Genomic DNA, 19,253 nt, shown 5'->3' on the forward strand with positions numbered 1-19,253 from the left:
CCAGCCCCCCATCACATATCCCTCATTCCCTTTCAAATTCATGGCTGTCTTTTCTTTGTTAGTGTTAAATATATATGTATATTGATATATTTAGGCATATATGTAATATATAGGCATATATATATGTGTATATAACATATATTATATATGTAATATATATATCTAAATATATAAATACAATACTCTGACTCCATTTAATGTTGTTTGCTTGTATATAATTTTAGGACTGATAAATTGGTATTGGATAACCAATTAGGGGGTTTATCCTCTGGGAAGATTAATCCCCTTCTCTCAGCAGTCCTCAGTTGCCTGTTATTTCTTGACTGTGGGGCTCTGCTCTCCCTTGAGATTTTCCCTTTTCACATAAGCATATCTATTGGTGTTGTTCTTTTGTAGGCCTTGTTGTTGCAATTTCCTGGGTGTACCTTCCCTGTCACTTAGGAGACATAATCTCACAGCAGAGTTCCTGGTCCTCTGGCTCTACAATCTCTTCCACCTCTCTTTCACATCTGAGCCTCAGATGCAGTGTTTGTGTTATAAATGTATCCACCGAGGCTAGGCATCTCACAATTGTTCTCTGCACTTCAACCAATTAAGACCATTACAGACAACTGGTTTTTTAAAAATGCATTTTAATTAAAATATAATTACCTTATTCTCCCCTTCTCTTTCCTCCTTCTAGCCCCCTCGACATCCCCAAACCCCTTCCCCCACTCCACTGATTTCTTTTTGTTGTTTGTAGTATATGGTTCCGGGACTGAGCATGTTATCTTGGATAGCCAATAGGGGCTCAGTTCTAGTTTTCCCTCTCTCAGTAGAGCGTAAGAGCCACAATGCCATACAACATGCCTTGAGACTGTCTCTCCTAGAAGTCACCACAGAAGCAAGACCCAGCCAATCACAATGTGAATAGACATGCTAACTTGGATAGGATAGTTCTCAGAAGGATAATTCTGTTTATTTTTAATGAATACTTTTGGAATTTTATTTAATTAGGATATTTCTGCTCTAGGTATAAATGCTTCAAATAATGTAAATAGAATTTCTTTCTTTTTTTTTTTCTTTTCTTTTCTTTTCTTTTTTTTTTTTTAGGAGCTGGGGACCGAACCCAGGGCCTTGCGCTTGCTAGGCAAGCGCTCTACCACTGAGCTAAATCCCCAACCCGTAAATAGAATTTCTTATCCAAAGCATCATTTTATTAAGTTGATTTACCTCATAACTATTTTATTGTTAATTCAGTCATATATTAAGTTAATAAAATTTTATTAAAACATTTTAAGATAGGATGGATTTATCTATTATTTATAGAGAGAGTATGTGTGCATGTGGAAGTCAGAGAGTAGTTGGTAATAAACTTCAGGCTAATCTGAAACTCAGTGTGTGACCCAGGCTGGCCCGTGCTATATGCCTGACCCTCTTGTCCCTACTTCTCAAATGCAAGAAGCACAGGGACACAGTACCATGCCCAGCTGAGCTCTGATCTAAGCAGATGTTTATCTGGAGATAGAAGAGAACAGAGAAGAAACGAATGATGTTTGATTAAAAAGAGAGGCCATCAATTTGAAATGGAACAAGAAAGGATTTGTGGAAGGATTGGAGGGATGAAAGAAAAAAGGGGAAATGGTGTAATTAAAATTTCAAAAACTAAAGGAATTTTTTAGGAGACTGAAAGTTTCTTATATGTTAACAAATCAAAATTTAATATAATTAGTAATAGAAAGCAAGAGAAGCTACAGAAACCATATGTCTGTCTGATACAGTCTATGGAGGTCATTCTTTTTACCAAATTTCTTAAATTGTTTTAGTGAGTTCTTAATTTCTAAGGTCTCCAATTTTTTTTGTAATATTTATCTCTTACCTGAATTTCTAATCCACACTGATGATTTTCTCACCATTTGAATTGAGTTCTTTAGTTATTCATCAGTTTATTTGACAGTACTTTTTATTTGGGAATTTTAAAAAAAAGTTACCTGTTCTTAAGTCTTTCTCTTGCCTATAGTTTTCCCCTTCCCACCCCAAACAAAAATAATAAATGGAAAAAGGGACAGGGAAGTAACATGGGGCAATGTATGAGAAAGTCATGTAGGGGAGCACAATACTACAGATATAGAAGAGAACACGTTTAAGTCGACCTCGCATTCCTTTCTTGCCGACTGTAGAAGATAGGCATTGCCACACTTCGCCCGGCCTTGTCAAGTCCGCTCATGCAGACGCGGAGCTGACCGCAGGGTCTTGCTCTTCATCCTGATACTCTGTGTCGCGCTTACTAATGTGCATCTACCGAGCCACTTCTTTGTACCTGGGCGACTGTAAGATGTTGGCAAACAGGTAGTAAGTTCAAGAGCTGCCTGGGCTACAGACGGGTGCGGCTAAGAGAGACCCTGCCTCAAAAGAGAAAGTAGAAAGGTGGCTGATGGTAGACTGCCTGCTGGGCAACAAGCAACAACAGAAAAAAAGAAAACAGAGAGGGAAGGAAAAAGGAATATTCTTTTTACATTTGTGTGTGTGTGTGTGTGTGCGTGTGTGTGCGCGCGCGCGTGTGTGTGTGTGTGTGTGTGTGTGTGTGTGTGTGTGTGTGTGTTACTGTAGCATTTCTGTGGAAGTTAGTTCTATCTCTACCATGTGGTTTCTAGGGATCAATCTCAGGTCATCAGGTTTGGTGACAAGTGCCCACTGAGCCATCTCACTGACTTAGAAGAAAAAAGAAAATCTGAGTTTCCTTATTTATGTATTTGTTGTTCCACTTGTTATTTAAAAGTAAGTTATTTAATTTCCATGTATTTGTATAGTTTCCATAGTATTCTTTATAGATTTCTAGTTTTGTTGCATATTCTATATGATTCCAAGTTTTCAAAGTTGGTTGGGCTTTGCTGTGTGGTCTGTTCGTATGATTCATGCTATCACTATGAGAAGAAAGGGAAGGCATATGATCACACCGTTATACCCAGCCTTACATGCTAGGGATCACAGTCAGGTCCTCATGCTGGACAAGAAGCACTTTGACTGTTGAGTTGTCTCTCCAGCCTATCAGTCACTCTATTTTTAGATCATAGAATCTAACACATTAATTAATTAATGATTAATTACTGATCAATGAGGTCTTATGATAGCTGTATGGTAACTGGTTTTCTAGTTCTGTTGTGTTCTCTATGCCCCTCTCTGACAGTAAAGTGGTATTCTCATTTCAGATTCTGTGTTCCACAGGCTTTTTTAATGAGTTTCACTTTTCCTTCTATTTCCTTTATTTTCTTGAATACGTTCATGAACGTATGTATGTATAGTAGAGCACAGGGATATTGTCTGTATCATATAAGGGCTTTTCATCCCCTGCCCCAGCATCTTTGTGTTACATAAACCTAGAGTTGTTTAATTTTGTCTCATGACAACTTTACATGAACTACACTAAAGTGATGGTTTGTTTTATGGTCCCCCCCCCTTGTTAAATTAATCAGTGCTCACTATTCTCTGTTAACATTGGCACTATTTACTTTTGGGCTATTATTTTTCCAGCTAACAAAAAGCAGCAGGTATTCAAGACAATCGTTAAATCAGTTAATGCCCCCTGATCAATTAGACAATGAAAAGGTTAAATTCAATTCATCACATATTGCAAACTGTAGGAGAATAGGATAACTTTGAGATAAAAATGAAGGAAAATCTTTCCCAAATGAACAAAAGGAGCAGGCTGTTTGGCTGTGGGTGGAATAGGGATGACAAGGAGGGAAGGTGAGGGAGCATTGAGGTGGGCTGCGACTTTAAGTCAAAGACTGCTGAGAGTTTGCAAGCCTGTTTCTCTTGCACAAAAATGTAACATGTGTTGTCAATGTTTTATACTCCTTTGTTTCATTTTTGAAATTCATCCCAGTGTTTAAGTATTAGGAAGTTGATATAAATTCCAAGATCTCAGATCTTTGGCAATGCCTACTTTAGCACAAAACAAAATGTTTCTTATATTTCTTTTCCTAAAAATTAAATTAGAACTATCAGAGAGGTATTCAATAATGGCAAAACAAATATATGCAGCTATAAACATTGTTGTATAAGTTTGTTTCCAAACAGAAATGAGGTGACTCAGCATATTTTTTAATTGAGGAAACATTGCAAAATATGCAGATTTTAGGCTATAGCACACTTGGTATTTACTAGTAGATTGACTTTCACAAAAAACCAAGAATGTTTGGGCACTGGCTGTGAAGTTCATATGCCCAGAATCTTCAGGCCTTGGGTTTAGTCTTGGCACCAAGAGAAAAAAGTTTGTGTATCAAAAGGAATAGGAGTCATTTAGCAAGAATAATATATTACATGATTAAGTATTTCTTTATAATATAGTTCTATAAAATCACTAATTATAAAATTCTAACTTTTTTCTAAACACTTTTTTTAAAGTTTATAGAAAGATTTTTCAGTCTTGCTTCAGAAATAATGCTTTTGCCTCAGTGGGCTCATTATCCTATGGTTCGTTTGGACTGTGAAGACTTGAAGACAGGCTTGACAAATAAAGCAAAAGCCTTTGCAAACATTTTATTAAATGACATCGCTTCAAAACATAGAAAAGAAAATGAATCGTAAGTAAAAAAATTAATTACTGTATTCAGAATAACAGGGCCAAAGAAACATTTCACCAAAATTACTCTTGTTCAAAAACAAAAGATTAAACATATATGTGTATGTTTTCCAACCTACCTGGAGAGGTATTCATACTTCTCTACACAGTATCATAGAGTTTAGAATATTTAAACAAGAATTTGATCTTCTTATTTGCTACACTGTTTCATTTCACAGGGCCATGAACTATGCTACACTCATTCATTCATACATTCATTCTTGTATCACATATTTCAGCAGGATGGATTAATAGCTTCATTTTATAAATACAGAAACTGGATCTTGAAGGTTGGTCTAAACTCATGACTCGTAATGAACACCATGCTGTGATAAACACCATGGCCAAGAACAACTTTGGGGAGAAAAGGGTTTATATGGCTTACACACCCAGATCATAGTCCATCATTGAGAGAAGTCAGGACTCAAACTCAAGGCGACGCAGAAAAAGGCTACCTAAGAGGTCGACTTGTTCCCCTTGACCTGCTCAGGACTATTGGCCCAGCGGTGGCTCGATCCACAGTGGTCTGGGCTCTCCCACATCAATCAACTGCCCCAGGGCAGTGTGATGGAAGCGAGTCCTTTACTGAGGTCTCTCTCATTAGACCGCAGCTTGTGTCAAGTTGGCAAAACTCCACAACACTCTTGCAGTAGCTGAAGCAGGGTTATATTAGGACTGTTAGACTTACGTCTGCTACACTGCTTACCTTAGTCTTGGAGAGTTTAAAAGATCACTAGACTTTCATTTGAAAATATTAGCTTGATTTTTATTGATATGACCTATGGTGACCTCAGACAAGCTAAGCTCAAATATTATACGATGTCTTAATGAGCCAGCCAGTTGATTTCAGCATAGAGATTTCCTGTTTTGTAACAACATCACATATTTATTAAATATGCTACAGATTACTTACCATATTATAGTAAGTCAGAATGTTCTGTCAGTATTTGCAGTGAATTTGAAACAATTAAAGAGCATGCTCTACGAGTTCCTGAGACAACAGAAGAAATGATGGAACTAATTGCTTTCATAGAAAAAGCTCGAACCACAGGAATTCAGAACTTGGCTCAAAGGATCCAGGTAAAACAAACAAACAAACAAACAAACAAACAAACAAACCAAAAATGAAAACTGAGAAATGATCATGAGGTGAATTATGAGCACTGTCATCCCAGGTCAAAAAGCAGAACAACTCAGAAGACTTTCGTGAGTTCTTCTGGTCATGTCATTGCTCTTTCTTCTCTTCCCCTGTAGACTTCTATGTGATTTTCTCTGAAATGATGTGTTTGATGTTCTGTCTTTTCACCAATTATGTGCATATTCTTAAACAGAGTTAAGAAAACGTTTTTGACTATCTCCATCTAAAAGTAGTCTTAAAAAGTTGAACAAGACTGGGCTGGAGAGATGGCTCAGTGGTTAAGAGCACTGACTGCTCTTCCAGAGGTCCTGAGTTCAAATCCCAGCAACCACACAGAGGCTCACAACCATCTGTAATGAGATCTGATGCCCTCTTCTGGTGTGTCTGAAGACAGCTACAGTGTACTTATATAATAAATAAGTAGATTTAAAAAAGATTCTATATACATTTAAAATATTTAACTTTCATCCTGTTTGTATTTTTTTTAACTTATTCACTTTATACCCTACTCACTGCCCCCTCCTGGTCACCCTCTCCCACAGTCCTTTCCCCCACCCTAACCCTCCCCCTCCTCCCTCCCCTTCTTTTCTGAGAGGGTGGGGACCCACTCTGGGTGTCCCCCCACTTTAGGATGTTTTAAAACTGAGTAATTCCTACCCAGGGAAAGAAGAGAAGGAACACTACAGATGCCCGTCATCACAGCCCATCCTGTCAGTGTGTGAACACTGTCCTCATTTTGATTACCACTTTCTTACTCTTCTTTTTTTTTTTAATTTTTTTTTTATTAACTTGAGTATTTCTTATATACATTTCAAGTGTTATTCCCTTTCCCGGTTTCCGGGCAAACATCCCCCTCCCCCCTCCCTTTCCTTATGGGTGTTCCCCTCCCCACCCTCCCCCCATTGCTGCCCTCCCCCCATAGTCTAGTTCACTGGGGGTTCAGTCTTAGCAGGACCCAGGGCTTCCCCTTCCACTGGTGCTCTTACTAGGATATTCATTTCTACCTATGGGGTCAGAGTCCAGGGTCAGTCCATGTATAGTCTTTAGGTAGTGGCTTAGTCCCTGGAAGCTCTGGTTGCTTGACATTGTTGTACTTTTGGGGTCTCGAGCCCCTTCAAGCTCTTCCGGTTCTTTCTCTGATTCCTTCAATGGGGGCCTATTCTCAGTTCAGTGGTTTGCTGCTGGCATTCGCCTCTGTATTTGCTGTATTCTGGCTGTGTCTCTCAGGAGCGATCTACATCCGGTTCCTGTAGGCCTGCACTTCTTTGCTTCGTCCATCTTCTCTAATTGGGTGGCTGTATATGTATGGGTCATATGTGGGGCAGGCTCTGAATGGGTGTTCCTTCAGTCTCTGTTTTAATCTTTGCCTCTCCCTTCCCTGCCAAGGGTATTCTTTTTCCTCATTTAAAGAAGGAGTGAAGCATTCACATTTTGATCATCCGTCTTGAGTTTCGTTTGTTCTAGGGATCTAGGGTAATTCAAGCATTTGGGCTAATAGCCACTTATCAATGAGTGCATACCATGTATGTCTTTCTGTGAATGGGTTAGCTCACTCAGGATGATATTTTCCAGTTCCAACCATTTGCCTACGAATTTCATAAACTCGTTGTTTTTGATAGCTGAGTAATATTCCATTGTGTAGATGTACTACATTTTCTGAATCCATTCCTCTGTTGAAGGGCATCTGGGTTCTTTCCAGTTTCTGGCTATTATAAATAAGGCTGCGATGAACATAGTGGAGCACGTGTCTCTTTTGTATGTTGAGGAATCTTTTGGGTATATGCCCAAGAGAGGTATAGCTGGATCCTCAGGCAGTTCAATGTCCAATTTTCTGAGGAACCTCCAGACTGATTTCCAGAATGGTTGTACCAGTCTGCAATCCCACCAACAATGGAGGAGTGTTCCTCTTTCTCCACATCCTCGCCAGCATCTGCTGTCACCTGAGTTTTTGATCTTAGCCATTCTCACTGGTGTGAGGTGAAATCTCAGGGTTGTTTTGATTTGCATTTCCCTTATGACTAAAGATGTTGAACATTTCTTTAGGTGTTTCTCAGCCATTCGGCATTCCTCAGCTGTGAATTCTTTGTTTAGCTCTGAACCCCATTTTTTAATAGGGTTATTTGTTTCCCTGCGGTCTAGCTTCTTGAGTTCTTTGTATATTTTGGATATAAGGCCTCTATCTGTTGTAGGATTGGTAAAGATCTTTTCCCAATCTGTTGGTTGCCGTTTTGTCCTAACCACAGTGTCCTTTGCCTTACAGAAGCTTTGCAGTTTTATGAGATCCCATTTGTCGATTCTTGATCTTAGAGCGTAAGCCATTGGTGTTTTGTTCAGGAAATTTTTTCCAGTGCCCATGTGTTCCAGATGCTTCCCTAGTTTTTCTTCTATTAGTTTGAGTGTGTCTGGTTTGATGTGGAGGTCCTTGATCCACTTGGACTTACGCTTTGTACAGGGTGATAAGGATGGATCGATCTGCATTCTTCTACATGTTGCCCTCCAGTTGAACCAGCAACATTTGCTGAAAATGCTATCTTTTTTCCATTGGATGGTTTTGGCTCCTTTGTCAAAAATCAAGTGACCATAGGTGTGTGCGTTCATTTCTGGGTCTTCAATTCTATTCCATTGGTCTATCTGTCTGTCTCTGTACCAATACCATGCAGTTTTTATCACTATTGCTCTGTAATACTGCTTGATTTCAGGGATAGTGATTCCCCCTGACGTCCTTTTATTGTTGAGGATAGCTTTAGCTATCCTGGGTTTTTTGTTATTCCAGATGAATTTGCAAATTGTTCTGTCTAACTCTTTGAAGAATTGGATTGGTATTTTGATGGGGATTGCATTGAATCTGTAGATTGCTTTTGGTAAAATGGCCATTTTTACTATATTAATCCTGCCAATCCACGAGCATGGGAGATCTTTCCATCTTCTGAGGTCTTCTTCAATTTCTTTCCTCAGTGTCTTGAAGTTCTTATTGTACAGATCTTTTACTTGCTTGGTTAAAGTCACACCGAGGTACTTTATATTATTTGGGTCTATTATGAAGGGTGTCGTTTCCCTAATTTCTTTCTCGGCTTGTTTCTCTTTTGTATAGAGGAAGGCAACTGATTTATTTGAGTTAATTTTATACCCAGCCACTTTGCTGAAGTTGTTTATCAGCTTTAGTAGTTCTCTGGTGGAACTTTTGGGATCACTTAAATATACTATCATGTCATCTGCAAATAGTGATATTTTGACCTCTTCCTTTCCGATCTGTATCCCCTTGATCTCCTTTTGTTGTCTGATTGCTCTGGCTAGAACTTCAAGAACTATATTGAATAAGTAGGGAGAGAGTGGGCAGCCTTGTCTAGTCCCGGATTTTAGTGGGATTGCTTCAAGTTTCTCTCCATTTAGTTTAATGTTAGCAACTGGTTTGCTGTATATGGCTTTTACTATGTTTAGGTATGGGCCTTGAATTCCTATTCTTTCCAGGACTTTTATCATGAAGGGGTGTTGAATTTTGTCAAATGCTTTCTCAGCATCTAATGAAATGATCATGTGGTTCTGTTCTTTCAGTTTGTTTATATAATGGATCACGTTGATGGTTTTCCGTATATTAAACCATCCCTGCATGCCTGGGATGAAGCCTACTTGATCATGGTGGATGATTGTTTTGATGTGCTCTTGAATTCGGTTTGCCAGAATTTTATTGAGTATTTTTGCGTCGATATTCATAACGGAAATTGGTCTGAAGTTCTCTTTCTTTGTTGTGTCTTTGTGTGGTTTAGGTATAAGAGTAATTGTGGCTTCGTAGAAGGAATTCGGTAGTGCTCCATCTGTTTCAATTTTGTGGAATAGTTTGGATAATATTGGTATGAGGTCTTCTATGAAGGTTTGATAGAATTCTGCACTAAACCCGTCTGGACCTGGGCTCTTTTTGGTTGGGAGACCTTTAATGACTGCTTCTATTTCCTTAGGAGTTATGGGGTTGTTTAACTGGTTTATCTGTTCCTGATTTAACTTCGATACCTGGTATCTGTCTAGGAAATTGTCCATTTCCTGAAGATTTTCAAGTTTTGTTGAATATAGGTTTTTATAGTAAGATCTGATGATTTTTTGAATTTCCTCTGAATCTGTAGTTATGTCTCCCTTTTCATTTCTGATTTTGTTAATTTGGACGCACTCTCTGTGTCCTCTCGTTAGTCTGGCTAAGGGTTTATCTATCTTGTTGATTTTCTCAAAGAACCAACTTTTGGTTCTGTTGATTCTTTCTATGGTCCTTTTTGTTTCTACTTGGTTGATTTCAGCTCTGAGTTTGATTATTTCCTGCCTTCTACTCCTCCTGGGTGTATTTGCTTCTTTTTGTTCTAGAGCTTTTAGGTGTGCTGTCAAGCTGCTGACATATGCTCTTTCCTGTTTCTTTCTGCAGGCACTCAGCGCTATGAGTTTTCCTCTTAGCACAGCTTTCATTGTGTCCCATAAGTTTGGGTATGTTGTACCTTCATTTTCATTAAATTCTAAAAAGTTTTTAATTTCTTTCTTTATTTCTTCCTTGACCAGGTTATCATTGAGTAGAGCATTGTTCAATTTCCACGTATATGTGGGCATTCTTCCCTTATTGTTATTGAAGACCAGTTTTAGGCCGTGGTGGTCCGATAGCACGCATGAGATTATTTCTATCTTTCTGTACCTGTTGAGGCCCGTTTTTTGACCAATTATATGGTCAATTTTGGAGAAAGTGCCATGAGGAGCTGAGAAGAAGGTATATCCTTTTGCTTTAGGATAAAATGTTCTATAAATATCTGTTAAGTCCATTTGGCTCATGACTTCTCTTAGTCTGTCGACATCACTGTTTAATTTCTGTTTCCATGATCTGTCCATTGATGAGAGTGGGGTGTTGAAATCTCCCACTATTATTGTGTGAGGTGCAATGTGTGTTTTGAGCTTTAGTAAGGTTTCTTTTACGTATGTAGGTGCCCTTGTATTTGGGGCATAGATATTTAGGATTGAGAGTTCATCTTGGTGGATTTTTCCTTTGATGAATATGAAGTGTCCTTCCTTATCTTTTTTGATGACTTTTAGTTGGAAATTGATTTTATTTGATATTAGAATGGCTACTCCAGCTTGCTTCTTCTGACCATTTCCTTGGAAAGTTGTTTTCCAGCCTTTCACTCTGAGGTAGTGTCTGTCTTTGTCTCTGAGGTGTGTTTCCTGTAGGCAGCAGAATGCAGGGTCCTCGTTGCGTATCCAGTTTGTTAATCTATGTCTTTTTATTGGGGAGTTGAGGCCATTGATGTTGAGAGATATTAAGGAATAGTGATTATTGCTTCCTGTTATATTCATATTTGGATGTGAGGTTATGTTTGTGTGCTTTCATTCTCTTTGTTTTGTTGCCAAGACGATTAGTTTCTTGCTTCTTCTAGGGTATAGCTTGCCTCCTTATGTTGGGCTTTACCATTTATTATCCTTTGTAGTGCTGGATTTGTAGAAAGATATTGTGTAAATTTGGTTTTGTCATGGAATATCTTGGTTTCTCCATCAATGTTAATTGAGAGTTTTGCAGGATACAGTAACCTGGGCTGGTATTTGTGTTCTCTTAGGGTCTGTATGACATCAGTCCAGGATCTTCTGGCCTTCATAGTTTCTGGCGAGAAGTCTGGTGTGATTCTGATAGGTCTGCCTTTATATGTTACTTGACCTTTTTCCCTTACTGCTTTTAATATTCTTTCTTTATTTTGTTCGTTTGGTGTTTTGACTATTATGTGACGGGAGGTGTTTCTTTTCTGGTCCAATCTATTTGGAGTTCTGTAGGCTTCTTGTATGCCTATGGGTATCTCTTTTTTTAGGTTAGGGAAGTTTTCTTCTATGATTTTGTTGAAGATATATACTGGTCCTTTGAGCTGGGAGTCTTCACTCTCTTCTATACCTATTATCCTTAGGTTTGATCTTCTCATTGAGTCCTGGATTTCCTGTATGTTTTGGACCAGTAGCTTTTTCCGCTTTACATTATCCTTGACAGTTGAGTCAATGATCTCTATGGAATCTTCTGCTCCTGAGATTCTCTCTTCCATCTCTTGTATTCTGTTGGTGAAGCTTGTATCTACAGCTCCTTGTCTCTTCTTTTGGTTTTCTATATCCAGGGCTGTTTCCCTGTGTTCTTTCTTGATTGCTTCTATTTCCATCCTCAATTCCTTCAACTGTTTGATTGTGTTTTCCTGGAATTCTTTCAGGGATTTTTGTGTCTCCTCTCTATGGGCTTCTGCTTGTTTATTTATGTTTTCCTGGAATTCTTTCAGGCATTTTTGCGATTCCTCTCTGTAGGCTTCTACTTGTTCTCTAAGGGAGTTCTTCACGTCTTTCTTGAAGTCCTCCAGCATCATGATCAAAAATGATTTTGAAACTAGATCTTGCTTTTCTGGTGTGTTTGGATATTCCATGTTTGTTTTGATGGGAGAATTGGGCTCCGATGGTGACATGTAGTCTTGGTTTCTGTTGCTTGGGTTCCTGCGCTTGCCTCTCGCCATCAGATTATCTCTAGTGTTACTTTGTTCTGCTATTTCTGACAGTGGCTAGACTGTCCTATAAGCCTGTGTGTCAGGAGTGCTGTAGACCTGTTTTCCTCTCTTTCGGTCAGTTATGGGGACAGAGTGTTCTGCTTTCGGGCGTGTAGTTTTTCCTCTCTACAGGTCTTCAGCTGTTCCTGTGGGCCTGTGTCTTGAGTTCACCAGGCAGCTTTCTTGCAGCAGAAAATTTGGTCTTACCTGTGGTCCCGAGGCTCAGGTTTGCTCGTGGGGTGCTGCCCACGGGCTCTCTGCAGCGGCAGCAACCAGGAAGACCTGTGCCGCCCCTTCCGGGAGCTTCAGTGCACCAGGGTTCCAGATGGTCTTTGGCTTTTTCCTCTGGCGTCCGAGATGTGTGTGCAGGGAGCAGTCTCTTCTGGTTTCCCAGGCTTGTCTGCCTCTCTGAAGGTTTAGCTCTCCCTCCCACGGGATTTGGGTGCAGAGAACTGTTTATCCGGTCTGTTTCTTTCAGGTTCCGGCGGTGTCTCAGGCAGGGGTCCTGCCGCTCCTGGGCCCTCCCCCACGGGAGCCCAGAGGCCTTATACAGTTTCCTCTTGGGCCAGGGATGTGGGCAGGGGTGAGCAGTGTTGGTGGTCTCTTCCGCTCTGCAGCCTCAGGAGTGCCCACCTGACCAGGCGGTTGGGTCTCTCTCTCACCGGGTCTGGGAGCAGAGAGCTGCTGCGGGCCGGGTTTCTTACTCTTCTTTATAGCTTTGCCAACTAAGTGTGTATTTCTACTTCATGCAGTTTGCCTGGCTTTGATATCTATTAAAGGGCAGTCATTTTTTTTGTATGCCTTTGCCCATTACCAGTGTTAATATCAGTGAATGTCACCCCTTTCATCTTAATCTCCTTGAAACCTAGTCCTTTTCTGATATTACATCAGCGTGCAATAATTTAGCTTCTAAATCGACTGCACAAGCACAAGGACCTGAGCTTGATCCCCAACATCCACCTAAAAAGCTGGGCCTGGTGTTGCATGCTTGTGATGTGGGCAGGGGAGGAGCCTGAGCTTGCTGGGAAAGCTCACCCATTTCATCACTGAGCCCTGAGCCAGGGAGAGGCTCTCTGAAAAAACAAGGTGGGCAGGTGGGCACTCTAGAGGTAGAGGCAGGAGGATCTGTGTGAATTCACTGCCAGCCTTGTGTACATGGCGATTTCCCAGGACAGCCAGAGCTGTTGTGTCCATATTGCAAAAAACCCCAAAGGGACCACCAGGAACCACAACTCTGATGCAAGCCCATGAGAGTCTTTCTTCAAGCTTGCGAGCCTGGGCCAGGAACCTTCCTGATGATGGAACAGGATAGGAGAGCATCCCCAAGGTCTAGGGGAAGGGGGTTTATAAAGGGAAAAACCTCAAGCTGGGGTTTCCAAACCTTGGCGTTATATGGGAGGTTAAAGGAATGTTGGTCTTTCAGCTAATTGGTTTACAGTACCTGGTTAAACCACAAGGAGGGAGCCTACATCAGAAAGAGCCCCTTGACCTGGGAAAGACATAGGTTTCCTTAGCCCCCTCTGTTGTTATCAGCCAGCTGCAGCTGCTGTGTCTATTTTGCCACTGCCAGGGACATTTCATGATTTTTCTCAGACCTTAAAGGTTGGGGCCAGGCCACCCTAAGGGCAAGTTAACTTAGAATGGAGTCTTAAGAACAAAATGGAGTTTATTTTGCTACCTCAGTCCTTTCAGAGCTACACAGACAGAGCTTTGGTTGTTTCACAAAACCAAAGTCAATTAATAAATAATATAGACAGCTCCTAAGGAGTGATACCAGAGATTGACCTCTGGCCTCCACAGCACATGGACACACACACGTATGTATATCTGCAAACACAAAGGCATTTTTAAATTTTAATATTCTGGATGTTTGATTATTATTTGTTGTCATTAATGAGCATGCAGCAGAAAACATTTCTCTACATTGATCCTGGAGACTGCATTTGTGCATTTCTCTCAGTGTGTGGAGGAGACTGGAGAGGAGAGAGGGAGGAGTAAGAGACTGGAGAGGGAGAGGGAGGAGGAGGAGGAGGAGGAGACTGGAGAGTCTTGCTAATTGTATAGTGTAACCTAGGCATGCCTTGAACTTAACCATCTTCCTTTCTGAACACCCTAGTATACCACCAGACCCAACTTTTTAAAAATTACATTAAAACGAATGGGTTAATGAATCCATGTGCGAGTGTGCACATGGTAGGACCTGTGTGTGGAGGTCAGAGAACAGCCCAAGGGAGTCGGTCAGTTCTTACCCTTTGTGTGGTTCCTAGGGAGGTTGTCGTGCTTTTCCTACTAGACTATCTTACCATCCCCAACTTTTTAAGTGTTACAGCACTGTAGCACAGCATATGATTCAATGAGACCTATAGGGACCACGAGGAACCACAACTCCGATGCAAGCCCATGAGAGTCTTTCTTCAAGCCTAACATATCCTGCCTCTCCAGTTAGATCTATCTGCAGTACTGAGTGTTTCCCTTTGCCCTTCACACCACAGTGCTTTCTGGGCTACCGTCATTAAGTTAGACAGTCAAACAGATGATAAGGCTACTGGAGATGTCTGTCGTTATGCTAAATCGTCAAAAAGATAAGATTATGGAGATGCAGGATTTAAGACAAATGATGATAAAAGTGACATCAAAGATTAAAAAACAAATCAGAACAAGGATAGTTCAAGACATTTTAAAATAAAAAGTTTCGAAGGTTGCCAAACATTTGATTTCCCTTTAAAATCATGTACAAGGACGTCAGAGAGTTACCTTGATATCACGTCAACAGTGAGTGAGAAATAACTCTGCAGGTGGAAGTGTGTTTGTGGGGGAGGTGCATGTGGGTTTTGTGTGTGGAGGGCAGAAGTCAGCACTGGGCGTCTTCCTTCTCTCTCTCCAGCTCGATTGTTCGTTTGGTTAGGGTTTCTCTCACTGAATCTGGGGCTGGCTCACTCACTCAGTCTTTCTGGTGGGAAGTCCCTCAGATCGGCCTGCCTCCGCCTTCGACATGCTGGCATCACAGGCACACGCCACTCCACCTGATTACTGTTTAGCGTGGGGGGGGGGGCGAACCCAGGTCTTGTGCAGCAGGGTATTGCACGCTGAGCCATCTTTGTTTTGTGTTTTGTTTTTGAGACAGGGTTTCTCTGTGTATCCCTAGCTGTCCTGGAACTCACTTGGTAGACTAGACTGGCTTCGAACTTACAGAGATCTACCTGCCTCTGCCTCTACTTCCTGAGTGCTGGGATTAAAGGCGTGCTCCACCATGCCCTGCTAAAAAGGTCTAGCCCAGGCTGGCCTCAACCTCGTGGTCCTCCTGCCTCTGCCTCCTTCAGCAAATCCTGTGGGCGTGTGCCACTAGCACATTTAAAGTGCTTTAAAACTTACATTAAGTTGTAGGTGTGTGACTTGAAGCCAAATAAACATATGAAATAAACTGTTGAAATAGCCATGTGAGTTGGACAGTGGATAAAATACTAAATGTGAAAGAATATTAGAAATTGTTGGCTCTATTGTCTTCTTTTGTAGGAATCTAAACGCCAAATGGGTTACTTTTTAGATACTTTTCTATTGTCTCAAGAAGATTTAAATTTAAATGCAAGTGTCCTCTTGTGGCCTAGTAAAATTAACCCCGTCTTTGATGAGAATGATGAAGTAAGTCTATTTTAAGTGTAAAATTCGTGCTCTGGCATTTTTAGTATCATTCCCCTACTCCCTCCTTCTACTCTCTCTCTCTCTCTCTCTCTCTCTCTCTCTCTCTCTCTCTCCCCCCCTCCCGCCTCCCACTCTCCCCCTTCCCCCTCCCCCCTCCCCCCTCACTTCTGCTGTGGGGCCTGGGTATTGAACATTGAACTCAGGCTGTCAGACTTAGCCTCAGTCACCTTTACTGGCTGAGCCATCACACACTCTTTCCACATTCTGGCATTTTAAGTACCGTGAGGACGTTTCATTTTCATACCAACTTGCCACTGATTTTTAAGAACTTCATGTCAGAAGTCGATTCACTTATTCAAGTTCACAGAGATTGGAAGTAGAAGACTTAGGATTTTAGACCAGATTGAATGTAATTTAAAATCCCCAAAAGTAATCAGTGGCTTTATCCTGAATAAAATGGACAAAGTAGAGACCAAGTAGAACAATAACAAAGAGCACGGGACAAGCCTGCTTTTTCTTGTGTGACCCTGTAACTTTGGTGTCCCTCTCGACTTCCACAAAGCCCTTTTTCTTTGAAGAGAAAATAATAGCAACGTAGAAAGGGCACTTAACAGCTCTTGATATATGGCATGTGTATACTCAAAAAATGTTGACTTTTAATATTATACCAAATGATTACTATATATTATATAGTTGTGTTTTGAAAACTCTTGGAAAGTTTGTCACTGTGATTTTCTCTTTGCATTTTTTTTTTTTGGTTCTTTTTTTCGGAGCTGGGGACCGAACCCAGGGCCTTGAGCTTCCTAGGTAAGCGCTCTACCACTGAGCTAAATCCCCAGCCCCTTCTCTTTGCATTTTTATGTCAGTCATGGACAGACAATGATTCTGTCTCCATTTTTCTCTAAATTACTATAAAATGTTCGTGTTTTCCTTTGAAAATTCCTTTCTTTTTACTACATTATTTAACATCATTAAATTATCTTTTTAAAAAGCTCATTGAGAATTCTAAACGTACGAAAGAAAATGAACTAATAGCCAAGAGAGAGAAACTGATTTTGGAAATAGAAAAAGAGTCGCGCCGCATGGAGGAGTTCACAGAGTTTGCAGAACTGGACCGCATGCAACAGGTCAGACACATGTAGGGCTGGGACTGTGGCTGGCTATAGCTTAGTTAATATAGGCAGATTAACACTGGCTTCAAAATATAGAGCAAGCATGAATTTACCACGTCAAAAAAGGTTTACTCGGTACTTAAGCCTGATACTGTGTGACTTATTATCATCTAGCGTGAGTAATGGTATCTTACTCCTCATCATAGTGATGTTAATACTTAAAGTCATTGTATAAATAAAAGAACATACCTGATGAAGTATTATTCAATCTTGTTATAATATCATCTGGATATTTCTAGAATGAACATTTGTTTGCTTTTAGTATGTGGCAGATGTAAGACATCTACAGAAACGTATTCAGGATTCGGAAGAAGCTGTCCAGTTTATTAATAAAGAAGAGGAACTTTTCAAATGGGAATTGACAAAGTATCCTGAACTGGAAAAATTAAAAGTCACCATTGAACCCTACCAGAAGTTTTTCAATTTTGTTCTGAAGTGGCAGCGAACAGAAAAACGGTAATTTTTTGGTAACACAGTAAAAACAGTAAGCAAATGATATAAACAGTGTTCTTAATCGGTTTGCATTCTATGTAGCTGGTTCACAAAATTAGATGTAGGGTGAAGTTTGTATTTACCTGGATAGTGTTATTGCCTCCTTGTAATTGATGTTTCTACACAGGCCTTGTCACCGAATGATGCTGTTAAATCTATTTTTTACCATCAGCTCTAGTTGTGTGCCTCAGTTGTCTCTCTTACAGAAAAAAAAAAGAGGAATCTATGCAAAAGTTTCTTAATACTTCTGCACACTTAAAAAAATGTGAGTTTTAAATGACTCTCCTTTAAATTCAGGTGGATGGATGGAGGGTTTCTGGACCTTAACGGAGAAAGCATGGAAGCTGATATAGATGAGTTTTCCCGAGAAGTTTTTAAGACACTGAAGTTCTTCCAAACTAAGCAAAAGAAAGAATTACAAGAAAAAAGAAAGGCAGCAAGAAAGCGATCTTTGATGGAAGAGAAACCCGAAGAAGAACCAAAGGAGAGTCCTACAATTACAATGTGTGCTACAGTAATGGAGCAGATAAAGGTCTTTAAGGTATACGTGTGCTCAAATGGCACTTAAATATTACACATCTCTTCTCAGCAGTAAGTTGTATAGTATATAAAATATAAAATCCATCCTCTGATCTTAGGCTTTGTATATGTCATTAGTCCAGCTCCATGTAAAAAGGGTTTAATTAATAAATAGCCAGTCTTCTCCTCCGAGTGCCTGATGCAAGATGAGCTAGTCCTACCTCGTCATTCGTGGGGCTGTGGTGATTGGTTCAGGGATAAGCATGCAGCCCATACTGGGCTAATAGTATTCCTCCTTGGCATTTTTAAACTGCCTCTGTAAAAGGAGTCTCTCTCCCTCCCCCTCCCTCTCCTTCTCCCCCCTCTCTCCCCCTCTCCCTGTCCATCTCCTTTTCCCTCTCCCTCTCCCTCCCCGCTTCCTCCTCACTGTTATGGGGTCACTGCAACCCCAAGCCAGAATGCTCTAGAGCTTTTAAGCATGCAAATCACAAAAAGCCACAAACATCTTTGCCAAGTTACAGTTACATTTTCCACCTAGGAACATTGCTTTGTGGCACACTTATCTGTTCTCACTGGTTGGTGTGCTCAACTGAGGCAGGAGACTTGCCCAGCATCCATGTGTCAACTTGCCAACCTTGGGAACTTAAACTTTTCTTGACCCCTATTCAAAAATGGAAGATTTATTCAAATTGGTTCCAATTTGGTTCCTGCTTATATTTACAGGATTTTAAGGGTAAGCTGTGAGTTTCCTGTAGCTCTAAGATGGCAGTTTTGAGAGGATAACATTGATACCTAGAGAAAAAGGGGAACTATGGAGGTTGATAGGGTGGCACATGCCTTTCCTCCTAATACCTAGAGGCTGAGGTAGAGGGATTACAAGTTCCAGGCTAGCTGGGCCATCTAGTAAGATCTCAAAAAACCCAAAACAAAAGAAAGATGGACATTGAGATCTACATCATCAGTGCAGTTTGAAAATATTTTTTGCCTCAGTTTTGGGTCAAATTCCCACCTTTATTCTAGGCAGAAATATTCATGTGTATGCACATGTACATGCACATGTGTTTACTATGCGTTCGTGTATGGAGAAGCATGTTTATGTACAGCTATCCATCCTCGCACGTGTGTGTGGAGCCCAGAGAACAACTATAGCTGCCATTGCT

The 19,253-nt window shown here is 40.5% G+C and overlaps 1 protein-coding gene across 5 annotated transcripts in view; it reads left to right on the plus strand.

Moving 5' to 3' along the window:
• The window catches only part of Dnah12 (dynein, axonemal, heavy chain 12), a 166,616-nt gene that overhangs the window by 24,404 nt on the left and 122,959 nt on the right, over nucleotides 1–19,253 (plus strand). For 4 of the 5 annotated variants that reach the window (XM_063275064.1, XM_063275066.1, XM_063275067.1 and 1 more), the window contains 6 exons: nucleotides 4,387–4,565; nucleotides 5,548–5,683; nucleotides 15,785–15,910; nucleotides 16,903–17,037; nucleotides 17,345–17,538; nucleotides 17,872–18,115. In XM_063275064.1, the coding sequence (XP_063131134.1) occupies nucleotides 4,387–4,565; nucleotides 5,548–5,683; nucleotides 15,785–15,910; nucleotides 16,903–17,037; nucleotides 17,345–17,538; nucleotides 17,872–18,115 (1,014 nt within the window). The remainder of the gene's footprint in view (nucleotides 1–4,386; nucleotides 4,566–5,547; nucleotides 5,684–15,784; nucleotides 15,911–16,902; nucleotides 17,038–17,344; nucleotides 17,539–17,871; nucleotides 18,116–19,253) is intronic. The other variant, XM_063275065.1, reaches the window with a different exon arrangement.

This window comes from Rattus norvegicus, chromosome 16 (genome assembly GCF_036323735.1).
Source record: "Rattus norvegicus strain BN/NHsdMcwi chromosome 16, GRCr8, whole genome shotgun sequence".
Classification (NCBI taxonomy): domain Eukaryota; kingdom Metazoa; phylum Chordata; class Mammalia; order Rodentia; family Muridae; genus Rattus; species Rattus norvegicus.